Source organism: Lissotriton helveticus, chromosome 8 (assembly GCF_964261635.1).
Source record: "Lissotriton helveticus chromosome 8, aLisHel1.1, whole genome shotgun sequence".
NCBI lineage: Eukaryota > Metazoa > Chordata > Amphibia > Caudata > Salamandridae > Lissotriton > Lissotriton helveticus.
In genome coordinates this window covers 898,252,622-898,269,198 of record NC_136069.1, presented here as the reverse complement: position 1 = coordinate 898,269,198, position 16,577 = coordinate 898,252,622, and the positions used below count along the sequence as shown (strand labels likewise).

The following is a 16,577-nucleotide window of genomic DNA, read 5'->3' as shown; positions in this document are numbered from 1 at the left end:
AATATGTGACATGGCACTTCTTTAGGCTTATTGATCTATGTTTTCAGTTCCTGGCTGCCTGGTCACTTTGAGAAAGATTCAACAATAAGTGATTAATAGGGTAGCTTACCGAAGTTTACTCAAATTATTTAATGCAACTCCATAAACCTCAAACTGAACCGTCCGGATTGTCTATTGTATAACTTTGAGAATTGTCTCCTTAATTTTTAATGCAGCAAGTAAAAGTGGGAACACATTTATGCATAGTAAAATCAGCACTGGCCCGTCTCATATCATGTGAACATTTTATTTTTAGTGCTAAACATAGATCATCAGCTTCTTCATTCTAAAGAGCACAGTTAAAGATGCATATTTGCCAGATATTTGCCTGATGAACATAGATTCATGTAGTTTGCCCCAAAAAAAGATTTTTACCTGAAGCCTTGGATTGGCAACATGAGGATGTTTAAAGGAAACAAGTTCTGCACAAAATAGTCCATCTTTGCTTTCAATTGCTTCAAGTACCTGGAGAGAAAAATATTTTTCCATGAGTAGTTTCATTAAAAATACAGCATCGAAATACAGTGGAGGACTATGCGAGAAAGCTAGGGCCTTGCCTGGGTAGTTATGACATACATCCAAAAGTGTTTGAGGCTCTGCGCATTTGCACACCATACCTAACTAATTTGCATAAACCCTTCACCAAGTGATTTTGACCATCACCCAAACACACAGGACAGAGTTTAAAAAGTAATCTGCAAAGCCTATTATTGGGAAAGTGTCTACCTCAAATGAGGCCTAGTGGCCCAGCTGCTGACTTTGGAACCTTGGGTTCTAATCTTGGGTCTAGCGCTAGATTATAAATAATTTGATTTTAATCAAATCACACACAGGACAGAGTTTAAAAAGTAATCTGCAAAGCCTATTATTGGGAAAGTGTCTACCTCAAATGAGGCCTAGTGGCCCAGCTGCTGACTTTGGAACCTTGGGTTCTAATCTTGGGTCTAGCGCTAGATTATAAATAATTTGATTTTAATCAAATCAATTTAATCTCCTCAAACCACAATTGATGCATATTTATTCCTTCAAACAGGAAACATCAAATTTGAACACGTCACAGAGATTTTGTAGACCAATGATTTGGGATCATCCAGGTATGTGTCAATCAGACCATTACAAACTGTCCATAAGCATCTGCTTAAGGAAAAAATTACATTTGTATGAAGTATTTGTATAGCATGAGCCTACACAAAAGGCAGCAGACTGATGTACAGGGCCAAAGGCAGGGATACAGTCAAAAGGTAACTGGATCGGTAGCTGCGTTCTGAGAATAGAGGTGGACAGTTACTTTGTCATGATCCTCTAATGGAAAGAGAAAGCTTTAAAAGACAATATGTTATTTCTCCTTTGAGGCTTGATGAGTTCCCAGTCATATTCTCCTTCATTCTGTTCTGCAATAGAAGAGACGAGTGTCATCCTTTCCCTGACCTCCACTCAGACTTCTTTTCCTTTTCCATCCACCTCTCTCGCCCTCTATCATAAAGCCCAGTAGTCACCTGTAGTGTATGCTCTATCTTTGCAAAATCAAAGACGTTTATTCATTTTTAGCCACACAACATATTTCAGTGAGTATATCCCTAGACTCTAAGTGTACTACCACAAAAGGAAAGAGAACTTGCATTTTTCCTACATGCTTCCTTGTTACCACTGAAAGTATTCATCATACAGTCATAACATTTAAACTCTATATTTTAGAAGCAGCATTTGCGTATCTGTATTGAAAGTCGGAATAAGTGTTATAAAGAAATGGCACATTTTGATTTGGAATCCCAATACCTTTTGAATCCTGTAGACCAATCTACACCATATTTTCCAATTTGACACAGAACTTTGAAAAGACTGAACATAGTGGGCTATGTGTCCAGCTTCTACAGCACCACAATCTGCTTGTCAGAGACGTGCACAACATATTGTGAGACATGTCAGGGTGTTAAGCCTTTTTGAAAGAAAATATGATAGAAGAATATACACACTTAAGAGGAAGAGGCGATTATGGAAACATCCTTTGGTTTTTTTTGTGGTTGTTTTTATGTTTTCATCCACAACATAACAAAAAGTAAAAACAAAACAAACAAAAAAAACTCAAAACCTGGGGGAATACAAAAACTAAACACAGGTGATGGAAAAAACACAAAATGACTACTGGATAGCCATAAAAGTAGTTGGAGATTTCCATTTTTTTTATTGCGTGCCCCAGAAATGGGATTTGCACCTCATGTAGTACATCGCCGTATCCTTTTCTTGGTCATCATTTTCTGTAGAATGTTTCATACAGGACAATGCAGAGCACCCTCCTCATTTCGGTTTTCATAGCTTGTCGTTACATACAATATACAACGCTGTGCATTTCTGCCAGATGCTTTAGCACATTGTAAGTGTCCAAGAAATTGTGCCAGAGCTCTCCTTGCTTAAGCACCATTAGCAAGTTATGCATGTTACTTGTTGCAGGTTAAAACATTTTTTGCACAATTGATTGCACCAGCCCCACAGTATCATCCCCCTCCTCTTTTACAATCATGACTTTTTTTATCATTCTTTTTCTAAATCATTAAGTTCCACTAAGTGACATATATGTGTTGCAGAAAGCTGCTCTTCCAAATTAGCCTCTATAAATTTAGCAAACTACTTTGGTTTATACTTTTAAAAACACTCATTTCCAGCTCACAAAGTATTAGAGAGTGTCCTTCAAAGTAGTAAGCCTAGAGAAACTGCATATTTTTCAGAAACAGGTTGCACTTTTGTACCAAATTTTAAAAAAAGTCTGTATTATATGTCACAAGTTTTGCAGATACAATTTTGACATTTGTAAGTCCTAATCACTGGCAGGTGTGGGACTTCATGTGTAGACCTCACAGCTTCCAGAACCTATTCATGAAGTCACAGAAGAAAATGCTTTCTCATCCAAATAGGGTTGAATAATTTTAAAATGTTATCCTCCGACCCTCTATGGATCCAGTATTGTGGATAATATACAATTTAATGGCACAAATATACGGTAATAACCCCTTTAGACCCAACCCAATCACTTGCTCGAGCACAAATACTTATACCAAGCCACAAACAAAATGCATATCCGGAGTAACATTTTACTTTCGTGTCAATCTAGGTCTAATTCTCTTTGGCAGTTTTTGCTGTACTGAAGAGCAAAAACTACCAGGAGGCTTTACAAGGGACCTCCTACTTTTAGATCATCCCAAATAACTTTTCCCCTTGACCAATCTGCATGAAATTTGAAATGTAGGAACCAGGTTTGGCTGGGATCTTCAGTCAAATTTCACACCAAATGTATTAGCAAGTCTTAAAATCAATTTCATATGAACATTTCAACTCAACCATTACCACAAATTGGCTTTAGCTCAGTTTGCATTATAGATGCGCATGTGCATACACAGACGTTTTTCTGTGAAAAATATATTTATCTAGTAAAATTAGTCCTTATCAACGCAAAAGAAAGTAGAATTCCATTAAAAACATTGGTTAAAGGTTACAAGCCAAATCCCTATTGCAATTTATCAATGTTGATGGATACACAAAGAAAAACCGACGCCATGCTCATGGTTTCAAGCTGGAAATCTCATAACACATCATAAATGTAATTAATAAAATCACCGAAGGCCCAAATGACGCCTCTATAACACATTTAGATGCTGTTGGGGAAAATACACATCTATTTCCATTGGTAACAACTACTGGGGCATTTATATCTTGAGGTTGGTGCTACAGCCTTCCAATGAGGGATATGAATTCCCAGTGGAAGTTAGCCAACAGTCTTCGCCAAGGTGCAATAGGTCAAACTTGCACTAGACACAGCACCATTTTTCCCATTCCCACAATTCCATTGAGATTATATGCGGACCAGCAATCCACTGATGGATTGTTGGACAATCTTACAACAAGGCTGAGTTACACAGTGCCACTGTGGAATCAAGTACATAGATACACACATTAAATCCCAACGACAAAGCCAATGGCACAGAACACATCTGTCACCTGCACACAATCACAATGGTTGTTGATAAGACAAAAGAAAAACCGCTCATCTTAATTTAAGCTCCATTATCACCCATAACTAGAAAACAGCAATAAGTGGAACAGATAACGTGGCAAATAAGAGCGAGAATAGACTACCATAAATTGGAGCAATAAATACAACTTGATCAATAGGGATAAACTCTTTCAGGATAAGTCCGCACAATTAAAATAGGCATATAAACAGATAGGGGTTGAGGGCCAAGAGAACCAAACCCATCCGAAGGACCACCCTCCATCTTAGGACATCTAATCATCAGGCTAGAACTACAAACCACACTAAAACGCTATTGCAAAAAGTATTTTCAAGCTTATATAAGTGCATAATTAATTAAAACCATTGCACCAGTTGGGGAAATCATGTACAGCATTTAAAAATAAAAGGAGTTAAAAACGTTGTACAGCTTGTGTAGGATAGCAACCGCTGTAAGCTGTGTAATACAGCAATAGAAATGTTTCTGAAAAGTTAATTAATGGTAATGTTGTCTGTGAACTCATGACCAGCAGCGGTGAGAACTGGAATTGTAGAGCGTGGATCTCAGTTCAGGTTTCGCTGCAGCATCAGGACATGTGGCTCTTAAAAAGCAGGTACCACAGAATTCCCGTTATAAAAAGATCAATTGAGGCCAAGCTGCATAAAGTGTCTGTGCTTGGTTGTGCAAGAAGATGCGGTAAGTGACAGAGAGAGCTCAACTGATCTTATGCTTAACCGCATGCGCACTAGCGGTTTTCCCGCTGCGCGCTGCGATTCGCAAAAACCCTCGTTACGTGACAAGGTCAGCTCGTCACGCGTGCAGCGCAGGTAACGCCCATGACGAGCTGACCTAGTCACGAGCGCAGAAGAGCTTAGAGATCAAAATTCGATTCTCTGCATAGGCCTCTGATTTGTTTTCAACTGCCAAGAGTTCGGAGTTTCTGCTCAACTCTTGCCAGATATTTCACCAATCAGCAGTTTAACTGTATATCTGAAGGAATAAATTAGGCTTTAGTTGCCTGTCTGCAGTGGTGTAGCCCTCTGATGTTGAATGCTGGTTTTAGTATAACTTTTCAATCCTCCAATGTTCACTTTGTTATGTAAATTTGGTTTACCATGGTTTCTGGACCTTGACCGCATAGCGGCATGCCTCCATGTTGTCAGTGTGTTGCCACAAGGACAAGTGTAGAAGCGAAGGCAGGCAGCCTAGGAGGTATTTCCAGAGGCTTCTTTTGGTAGGAGCGCTGATGCATGCATCCAGGTATGGTCCAGGTACTTGCGTTTAGTAAGTAGCTATTATTAGCCAGGTGTGCTGTTGTTTTGAGGCTACCTCTTTGTCAGCCAGCAGCGGCCTGCTTGAATGTTTTGTTTACAGTGCTCTTAACTTGAGAGTAGCTGGCGGCTGAGTCCAATAGTTGATTCAGGCTGAGGGATGCTAAGACCGAGAGGAGGTAGCTCCTTTCTGGGAAATTGTTCCTTTTGACAATTTCTTCCCAGAGATGGTGATTGAGTGTTTTCGGGGCAGCGTTTTTTGGTTTGTAACCGCACTTGACAAGCTCCCATTGCCTGGCAAGGGATGGTTTCTTAAGGCCAAACTCCAGTCTCTGCTGAGCCAATGAAGTATGCACTGGAAGGTGAAATGCTGACTTGAAAATCCTTATTATGAGTTTGTCTAGATTAAGGGTATCTCTGCCCCTTAATGCCTTGCTGCCATGGGCTAGGGTCGGTAGTGGTTTGGCCTGTATTAACTCCAGCAGAAGAGTGTAAGTTGACTCAGCAATTGCTCCTCTTAGGCGATGAAAGGCTGTTGGCTTTTATCCACATGCCCTCCGTATGCCGTTTAAAGGAACCCAGCCTGTCAAACAACAGTCCCAGGTATATATATTCAGTTGTTTCCTAATTTTTTGTAATTTCCCAGATTACAGGATAAGCAGTAAGCGGCAGCCTTTCCTTTGATCATGATTACTGCAAAAAGTAGAAATTGCACAACTATAAAAATTGAAGAAATTAAACATATATAGGCACGTATGGGTACTGGAAAGATCCAGATGCCCGAAGGGTTTGAGAGGTAATAGTAACCGGAGTATATCCTCCCTAAGTAAATACAAAACACAAAAAGATACTCCAATTGACCGCGTAGTGGTCAGTTGTGTTAGAAATTAAACTGTACCCGAGGTAGAGAAATAGAGATAGAGGGGGACTCTCTAGTGTAAGATTGTACCTAACCCAACCATGAATGTAGGGAAAAAAACTATTTTGTTTATATTACCCTCACACACCCTAGTGGTGTCATGCTTCATCAACGGGTCACCCCGACCCCTAGAAGTCGGGGTAGGCTCAACCACAGTGTTGGGAGTTCTTTAAATAGATAAGAGGAGAGGGGGCTCTAAAGATAAAATACCTCAGGCAGATCCCCGGTTTCCCTGTATTTTTGGGTCTGGCTGGGTAATTAAAAAATCTAAAAGTGGGTCTTATTAGGAAATTATGGACCTACGACCCTAGTGCCGACATGTTTCAGTCCACAATGGCCATAAAGGTCCAGGACTTTCTTCAGGGCAATTGGACCCCCTATGTGAGGGAATTAAAGGATGGGAGTTCCTTATCCTATCAGTAAGGCAAGGGCAGAGTAGCTGCTCCTCGTGGAGTGTAAAATGTAGTGTGGGTCAACTGCCAGGCTCCATCTGAAAGAAAAAGGACACCGACAAACAACATTTAATACATATTCACAGGCAATTTTGCTGCCCTGCTTCATAATAAGTGGTCTAAAGTGAATGCCACGTGAGTGAGCATGCCCAAACATGTAGTGCCATGCCTATGTATAGAAGTGTCTAACCCCTCATTGTGCCACTCAAATTCATTCCGCTGTAACATATTGTAAATCATGTGACAGAAGTATTGTCCCAGTGGCGATTTAATCGCATTCTAACACAAATTGCGTGGTAGTCCGACTATGTATATACATATATAGAACAAGCATTTACAATGCAACGGTTTCGCCTTTGCAAAAGTTAGAGCTATTGGCATTTTAAATGACAACATTTTTATTTATGTGTTGGTTTTGAAAACAGATAAATAAATGGCATTGTCATTTACAATGCCAATAGCTTAATCTCTCGCAAATGCCACACACCCACAGAGAGCCCCCCACACACACACAGAGCCCCCCCACACCCACACAGAGCCCTCCCACACACACTCACACAGAGTCCCCCCACACACTGCGAGCCCCCCCCACACACCCACACAGAGCCCCCCCAACATTGGGTGCTCACCAGCATACATGTGTAGTATAATGCGAATATTTAGATGAGGGTGTATTGTAATGTTTGCCCTCTTAATTTTCTAAAACACGTCAGGCATCGAAGTATGTGTGCAGGTTTATCAGTTAAATAAATGTGGAAACAATTTTACATCCACATTTATCCCCGAAATATACAGTAAATATGGATAAATAATTATAAAAATGGCCCAAACATAATTATGGATAAATACTGACGGAAATATTAAATAACAAATGCCATAAACCCGGAGCCTTAATTATACTCCAAAAAAACTAAAGCACATTTCAGTTACAGTACATAACTCACCAACCCCAGTACAGACATATCCCTCACAATCCAGAGTACATACACTGGCACAATTGCACGAACACACACTCAAATCACAGCCCTCCGTAAACTAAAATCACAACACTATAATATTATTCCAATAATAAAACCACACACCCCTTCCACATCTCTCATGATTCCTACAAATATACCCTATGTGATGTGACCGGCAGCTACAGCCCCAGTAGAAGTGCCACAGTCCAGTGTTCAGCCTCAACCCTTCACAGACCCCTCCAGTGAACCACAGTCCCCAGTACATACATCAGAGTGGGAAGTACACACCTCTCGTACGTCAGTATTCCCATCACAGGCCTCATCCATTACAACCCCCATTATATCCCAGAGTCCTGAGTACCTCCACATGTATCTCAACACAGACCCCCTCAGCCCATCACAGCCCTCTTCCCCCATAAAAGCAAGAGAGTTCCAAGTGCATGTTCTATCACAGCTCTGCATGACATTACCGACAACTTCAGCTCACCAGAGCCCCAGTACATGTTACGTCATACCGGTGTATCCCATCACAGACCACTTCAGCCTACGATAGCCCCAAGAGTAAGCGTCAGTCTAAAACGCACATCCCTCTCAATGTACATCATGTATCCTACCACAGACCCCTTGTGTGCACCACCGACCCCTGCAAAGGCAGCGGAGTTCCAAGCACACGCGCCAGCACACCCATGCACACCATCAGACACCTTCACTCCGGTTACCAGGTGAGTTCATGCCATTATTAACACCGTTTCCTACTCCTAGGATTTTCTTAACCCCCTTAATGCATTTTGGCAAAGGGAAGTACTGTCTCGTTTCCCCTCAAGCGACTTGACTAGCACACCTGAAAACAGTGATTAGTAAAAGGAAAGTCCTCGACTGGAGCACTGTCCCGGACCACATGGAGTAATTTGGTAACCAGTGAGTGCCCCTCAGTATTTCCCGCACCAGAGCCAGAGTGTACCCTACCCGACCCAGCCCCCTACAGTTCGAGTACCTGCAACTGCAGCCCCTGCTTGTGGGTTCACCAGAGCCCCCTCCGTTGGGATTTTCAACTTCCAGTCCCATTGTAGGTCTGCACCGCAGACGGGGTTCTCTTCTCGCTGCCTGGCGGAGGCGCCTCGAATCTCCGCGTCCTGTCCAAGGCGCTACAGTTCTGTCAGGCAGGGGGTCTCGTTCTGACAGACCCACCGAGTCTCTTGACCCACGCTGCAGGTCTGTGCTCCCTGAAGGTCTCGCGGTGGGCGCCTCGTCTCTGCTGGCGTTACGTCAGAGGTCCCAAAACACCGAACTGTGAAACTCTTCGGCTATAATCTGGGGCACGGTTCACAGCCTCTGTGCCTCGTTTGGCCGTCTCACCATCGGCCTGGGCTCCTTTCTTCGCACAGGACAGCAGAACGGATTTTCAGACAGACTTCCCATCTATGTGTACGTGTGTCCCTTTCAGCCACTTCCGAAGGGATTATTCATCACTTTGATTTGATGCCTTTTTTTGTGCCAAGCGTCTGTTCTCTGTACTTTTGATTCCCCGGCACATTGTTTGCGAAGTATTCATTCTTTGATACCTGGACATGTTTTTGTATCGCCTACCCTATTTCTCACCTCTAAATCTCCCGCTTTTTAGCTACACTTGCAATCACTTTCTCCTCGCGTCTAAGGTGAACACAAGCAAGCCGGGGTACCTCGGGCGTGGGCGCTTCTTGTATTTCAACTATGATGAAGTATAGACATTGACAAGGTGACTTCTTCTTGGGTTCACGTGAGTCCCAGCATGTGCTTTCGACTTTTGTCCCACTCGTCAGATTAGTCTCCATGACAATGCCCTACCCTCGGGGGTTTCCTGTGGCGGACACAAAGGCAGCACGATCCCAGCAAAGCGATGCCCGAAGACTAAAGACATCCGGGGACCCCTCAAAACATGGAGGACGCACACCTTTACTGCACCCAGGGTGTTAGGGCACCGCATTTCATCATCTGAGCGGACTTCTGCTAAAATAGAGAAATCCGCACAGCTCAAAGGAAAACCTTTAAATTAAAGGTCGGGCGGGGCTTAGATGGGCGGAACAGGAAAACCACATCACTGGACCACTTTTTTGGGCATATCGGAATTTTAACCAACCAGCACTTAACACAAAAGGACTAGCTGCTTCTAGGAAACGTGGCACTACCAGCAACCTCAAAGTACTCAAAGTCTAACAGATGAAAGGCTGAGGTCAGCTCTGCGCAGATTTAGCCACTCTTAGCCATCCATACTCGGCATCTGGCACATGAAATGCTGGCTCGGCTTGTGTTGTTTCAAACCTGTCAACAGCAGATACCGTAAAGCTCTACTATGCCGCAGGTGCATAAGCCCGTTGAACTATAGTACCGTGCAACTTGGTTTATCAGTAACCACGTGTACAGCATTCAAATACTATTTACAATGCTGATAGGGGAAGGCACAGGCGATCTTACTCGTGACACGCCGGGTCACGTGCAGGAGGGGTTCAAAACACATTTCCACAAATGGCAGGTCGTGCTTCTCTATGTGCACAAGACTTTAATCAAATACAATAAACGCGGGCACAAGGGTGAGATCCTTTGGATTGTGTATACCAGAGATCAGCCATGCATGCGTTGGGCATACATACATGTTCGGCGAGGCCAGCACGGGGCAGTGTCTCCTGAGCATGTATGTATTTTCTTACACGGCTGCGCTTGCACCAGAGTGCAGGCTTCAGAGGGCGAAGCGCGAACAGAAAACTCCCTTCTGCATCTGGAGATAGTGTTTTCTGCCACCTTGCAAATTGAGCGGGGAGGGAAACTTGACTGGGAGCCGTCGTTATCATAACTTTTAAAATGCTGACACAAGCACGTCTGGTTTATACGAGAAAGGGGCCAGGGAAAAAGAGGTACAGAAAGGGAACGAAGACAGAAAGCAAGAAAGAAAAATATAAGAACAAAGTAACAGAAATACAATTAAAATAAAGGCTATAGGGATGTCAAAAGCAAAGAAAACAGTGAGTGTCAAAGTGAGAGAAAGAAACAAACATAGCTCGCAGGAAATAATGAACCAGTCCTTTTTGCGTCACTCACCAGAGGACAGTTTTTTATTGCCTCGCGCCACTTCACTGCACTAAATACCTGGGAAGCCGCGTTGCTGGAAGACAAGAATGCAGCAAATCGAAGCCGCGCGCTGGTCCTCAAGCGATCACACAGGCGCGCGCATTGATCATCATTGCGCACAGCCAGGAAGGAAGGCTAAAGGGCACACACAAGCGGGGCTTCGGGACTTTAAAACACTCTAATCACGCACTTTAATGGGATAATTATGCCAGCAGTGATCAAGAGCTGTAGGAGAGAAGGGGAGAGTTGCCTCGATGCAAGCGGACGAGTACCGCGTGTGGTTAATTAGCACGCATTTCTTGAAGCCATGTGGAAGCAGGCTATTCTTTTAATTTTAATGTAAGCAAATTATGCGGGGCAGTAGGATTCCAGCAAGTAAGTGGGTCACACAACATTGAAGATAAAGTGCTTGGGGTATCACATTTCAAGAAACGTTTAAAAGAAAAAACATGTGCATGGCTGAGCAGTCCCAAATTTCGAGGAAAGCGAGTGGGTAATAGTGAAAAAGGAGACGAGAGCGCGATGGAGGAGAGCTCGGGGGCGTGTTTTTCGTGCTCTCCCCTTCCCATTGGCTGGAAGTTCAAATTTCAGCCAATGGGAAGAGGAGAGGGCGGGACTTAAAAAAAGACAAGGAAACGCCCCCGAATCGCGTACCGACGGGGAAAGAGTGATTGACAGCCAATCTCTTCCAATGGCTAGCCTCCATTTATGGAGCTAGCCAATGGAAGACAGAGGCGGGACACAGCCCCATACTGTAGGATCATAAGATTTCGCCTGGGCGGAGCACTGCTTCGCAGTGCTACGGCCTGCTTCGCAGTGCTACGGCGAGGCGAAACCTAAAAAGCATGCATCAATCGATAGCTAGTCTCAATTGCATCAACTCTCGTGAAAAACCTACTGATATCACTCTGGTGATTAAAAGTCAACGCGGATATATACTCATTCATACGTATATTTCATGCAAGTTCACGTTGTTAAAGAATACTTTACCCAATTAGGGAAGTCGACCTTTTTCACACAGGACCGGTACGATAATGTGGGTGGGCCTGGGGATTGTGTAATAGGAGCGAAGTCAACCCTATGGAAATGCTCACAGAACGAATTTACAGGAAAAACGGGCTTCGTACTCGTGGTACGGGAGGGGTCAAGAATATCCCCGTGGAGGCTAGTTACTTCAATTAGAGGTCTCACCCAGCATTTCAACCTAAGTAGGTCCCGGTTCTCGGCTCTTGCAGCCTGAGTGATCGATGTTCAAGTTAAAATACAGGAGCGCGAGTGGCCGCTGGAGTCCCTTGGCGACGCCCCTCCGCTTTCACCAGGAAATGACGTAGTGTGTACGTGTCAGTGCGTGCACCGAGGAAGCGACCGCATGGGAATTGCAGTTCTTTTTAACATTGTAGTCCAAGATTCAGTGAAAATGACCCATGGAAAGGAACCAATCACCTCGTATTACCAGTAGTACCCGGGGGTAAGTTATATATGTCTAGCTGCAGTGTGGGAGGTGCCATAGTACTCTCATATGTGGAAGTGGCAAACTCCGAATGAAGGTGATGCAGAATCATAAAACGCTATACGAAAGTGTGTTAACGGATTGATGAGTCTGGGAGATTAAAGTACCACACTGAGGGAGGACCATAATTTGATCAAATAGTGTCCCGAGGCCAGATAGTGATTACTTTAGGGTAGCGGACCATTGGAACTTCCCTGTATGAGAGTACAGTTGTGGGGGTCTCATATGCTTGTGAGTGGACGGTAGTAGGCAAGGGTGGCAGGATTATTGCATGTGTTGGTGCTAGTCAGGGAATAGAAGGGCTAGGCCAAGAGGGGGAAATTTACGGCACAAGGTGTTAGGAGCAATGGGGTCTGATGGATTCATTTGTTGAGTTGGCCCCAAGGTATACTGTCATTAAGACCATTGATATGGGTTTATAGGCGGTACAACCAGCGTTGTTCCCCCTCTAGAAGTCTTTTCTGAAGGTTGCCCGTGCCTTTAACCTGCTCAATTATTGTCCATCGTATGTCTGTGTCTTTATGTTGTTTTTCAACGTAGCGTGCTGTCAATCTGGTGGCTGTGACTGCTCGCCTGATTGTGCTTCTATGTTCACTAATTCGTATCTTTACTTTTTGACTAGTTATGCCTATACAGAGCAGTTCACAAGGACATTTAATGAGGTAGACCACGGATTCAGAATTGCAATTAGTGTGGGATCTCTGTTCCCATGGTGTACGTAGTCCCAATTCTAAAGTTTTTGTCTGTTCAGTAAATTCGCAGGCCACACACGACCCGCATTGATAGTGTCCCGTGACCGGTGCAGTGCTCCAAAGTGTTGTTTGGTTCTCGTTTTTTGGTTTGTATATGTCTGTGTGGACAAGGGCATCTCTCAGACTCTGGTTTCTTTTAATGAGAACATAGGGTTCTCATACGTCAATTTGTTTGATGTCAGTAGGGGCCATTTCTTATTTATGATTTTCTTTAGGTCGTTTGAAGATTAAATAAATGTGGTAACACAGATCATTTGTTGTGGTTGTGTTCTCTCTTTCGTTTCGAGGAGGGCTTCTCGCTGGGTATTCCGTGCTCTCTTTTTAGCCTTCTCAATGATTTCAACAGGATAGTCCTTCTCTTTTAGTTTCTCTGTGAGTAACTGCTTCTTTCCTGTAATCTTGGACTTCAGAACAATTTCGACGAATCCTTAAGAATTGTCCCACCTGTAAGTTTTCCCTAAGGGCCCGTGGGTGTGCGCTGTTAAATCTTAACAGGCTGTTTTTATCGGTTGGTTTTGTTTAGAGAGAGCTGCCAAGTGACCCATTGTTGGCAATTATATTGACGTCTAGAAATGGGATCGATTCTCTGTTTTTATTCAAGGTAAAGCGTAAGTGTGGATTTAACCCATTTATCCAGATTGTAAATTCATCAAGACTCTGGTCATCGCCTTTCCAGATGACAAGGATATCATCTATGTATCAGTACCACTTGCATATGTTATTGGTGTATGGGTTTGTAGTCCATATATGTTGGTCCTCGAAGTGGCTCATGTAGAGGCATGTGATGCTTGGAGCAAATGTACTGCCTATCGAAGTTCCATGGTGTTGGAATTAGGTAGCCTGGCCTAGGGCAAGACTAACATTCAGAGGCACAGTGTAAAGGTTGCAGACCACCCAAAAGTAATTCCACACAATAGCACTCAAAAAGAAAACACTACATCATAATTATGTGAAAATACGTACTGCTTTATATAAAAAATAATGTTCTCTGGGTTGTCAAATATAAGTATCTCACATGTAATTAGCTCAAAACATTTCAGATCACTTTTAGAATCAGCAGTTACACTTTTGAAATTAATAGCAGATTAACACGTTGTCTTTAAAGCAGTTGCTATATCCCTGAACTCCTATTACACTTGTACATAAGGATAACCTGTACCTTAGAATCAATCAGGTTATTTATCACTTCTGCTAGAACCTTGGGAGGAAAAACCCCAGCAACACCTAAATACAAGTAGATTTCCTTATGAGATGAAAGCACAAATCTTATTAGTCAGGGAATTTGTTACAGATTCTATCAAGGTGCTAGCTTAAATCATCAGTGGTACATTCCTAGCATTTCTAGCGCTTAATTAGGCATAGTTTCTAAAGATGACCTATACTCTATAACTGGTCTCAGCAATAGCAATAACACTCTTAAATTACTATGCAGATTGATAATTAATTCCAATAGCGCCTTACAGTTGAATGTGCACCACAACCAGGTCTGGTAGATAACCCCTCTAAGTCCATAGGACAGTTAATGATGCAATGTGCTTCTGTTTTGCCTTCCAAACACTCTATTCCATCAGAGGGGGGGGGGGCAACTGTCATTAATGAACAAGAGCCAGGGGTTGACTGGGACTCTTATATTCTTTACACCCCTCAGCTAACCAGGCTCCTTGTTATAAGCAGTGTTTCCACAGTTAAGCCCCTCGTTTTCCAGGCTTTTCCCCCCTCCTTCTTCTTTTCAGGCTCAACCAGTGTGGAAAGGAACCCAGACGAAAAGGAGGCCTAACCAGCTCTCCCTCGCCTCCCCTCACTCCTCACCGCTTACTTTGTATGAGCAGGCAACAGTCGAGTCCTCCGCTCACCCTCTGGACTCGAGGGCTCTTCACCGCTGCTACTTGGCCCCCTCGCTCCCTCTCAGAGGAGCGGAGACCTCTTCTGCACACAGAAAACAGAGCGCAGACACGGTGATGCAGCCTCGCCACAGGGCTGCTCCTCACCGTCCAGGATCGGTCCCTCGGCGCCCCACTCGATCTCTGCCACTCGCCGAGGCTGCCTCCGGACAGCTCTCCTCAGCGTCGCGTCGGCGCTTCCACACGCCCCCGGGCTCTCCTGCGCATGCGCGGGGGAGAAGCGACACCGCACTGGGCCTGCTCGGACCTAGGCCCCTCCTGAGGGATTATTACAGCCGACTGGGCATGCGCGATTGCGCCTCAGCAAAGCGTCTCGCCCAGGCTCTTCTTGGCAAACCGGGACTCCACTCGGTAACGCGACTGGAGCGCGGAAGGTGCCCCCGGGGTCCCGCTTTCGAAGGGAAGCCCTGACAAGCTTCCCAGGCTCAGTGGATCCCGGGGTTGGGCGCTTTACCAAAACGCTTGATGCCTTCCACCAAGGACTCCAGGGACCAGTTGTCTGTAGATCCAGCCAGGGCTCCTCAGGACACCAGCCTTCCCCAGCACCCAGGAAGGTAGGGACAGCGCTAGCTTGATTCTGTACCCAGTTCTCCTCACAAAGTCCTCTTAGCACTTGAGTTGAAGAAGGGGTTGGGATTTTAGGGAGAAAGGTTATCCTTCCTGAGTCTCTTTCTGCTGGGCAGAGGACTGCGCACCGCAGCACTGCAGTCTCCTTCTCCTCAAACCTCCCCTGTACAGTTTGGACAAGGGGCAAGCTAGGCGCCCAGGGTCTCCAGTAATCCTACACAGCGGGGTCAGGACAAATAACCCAAAAGGGGAATTTTGAGGTGACAACCCAAGGCAGCTTCCCTATCTAGGAGGTCAACCCTATGTCTGACCTCTCCCACCCTTGGCTACAGCCTGTCCTCCAGCTGACTTCCACAGGTAGACAAAATGGCTGCCCCGCATTCCGCCTTATATAGGCTGCCCTTCAGTGGTCCAGAATGGACCAGAAGGTTCTGGAATGCCCTATGTTAGGCTATGGCCAAGTTCTGTTGGTGACAGTTGGGGCAGTTGGTGGCCACCATTTTAGGTGGTGCCAACTTTCCTGTCAGAACAGGCCTCTGGACCTGAGGTAAAAAACTATGAGGGGGAGAGGGAACACCTATCCCCCTGGCCAACACCTATAAAAAGTCAGTAGACACAAAAATTAATAAGGGTATGAGGGGCAAAAAGGGGACAAAATAAATAAAAATTAGGAGGGACATTGCCAAAAAGCCAGACAGGTCTAACACGCGTCCCCCCCAGCTGAAAGTGGGGAGAACTACCCAACCCCTTGGGAGTCCTCATCACTAAGGCGGAAATACCTGGAGAGACCGTCTGCATTGGCGTGGTCCACTCCAGGCCGATGTTCCACCCGAAAGTCCATTCCCTGTAGGGAGATGGACCACCTCAACAACTTGGGATTTTCCCCCTTCATCTGCATCAGCCAACGAAGGGGTCGGTGGTCAGTCTGAACCAGGAAGTGCGAGCCAAAGAGGTATGGCCGCAGCTTCTTCAGAGCCCACACCACCGCAAAAGCTTCCCTCTCAATGGCACTCCACTTCTGTTCCCGGGGAAGCAGTCTCCTGGATAAGAAGACTACAGGTTGATCCAGGCCCTCTTCATTGAGTTGCGATAACACTGCCC

The 16,577-nt window shown here is 44.7% G+C and overlaps 1 protein-coding gene across 4 annotated transcripts in view; it reads right to left on the bottom strand.

Annotated features, from left to right (window-relative positions):
- The window catches only part of PCID2 (PCI domain containing 2), a 339,645-nt gene that overhangs the window by 192,150 nt on the left and 130,918 nt on the right, over window positions 1-16,577 (bottom strand). For all 4 annotated transcript variants that reach the window (XM_078657682.1, XM_078657681.1, XM_078657679.1 and 1 more), the window contains one exon: window positions 415-504. In XM_078657682.1, coding sequence (XP_078513808.1) covers window positions 415-504 — 90 coding nt within the window. The remainder of the gene's footprint in view (window positions 1-414; window positions 505-16,577) is intronic.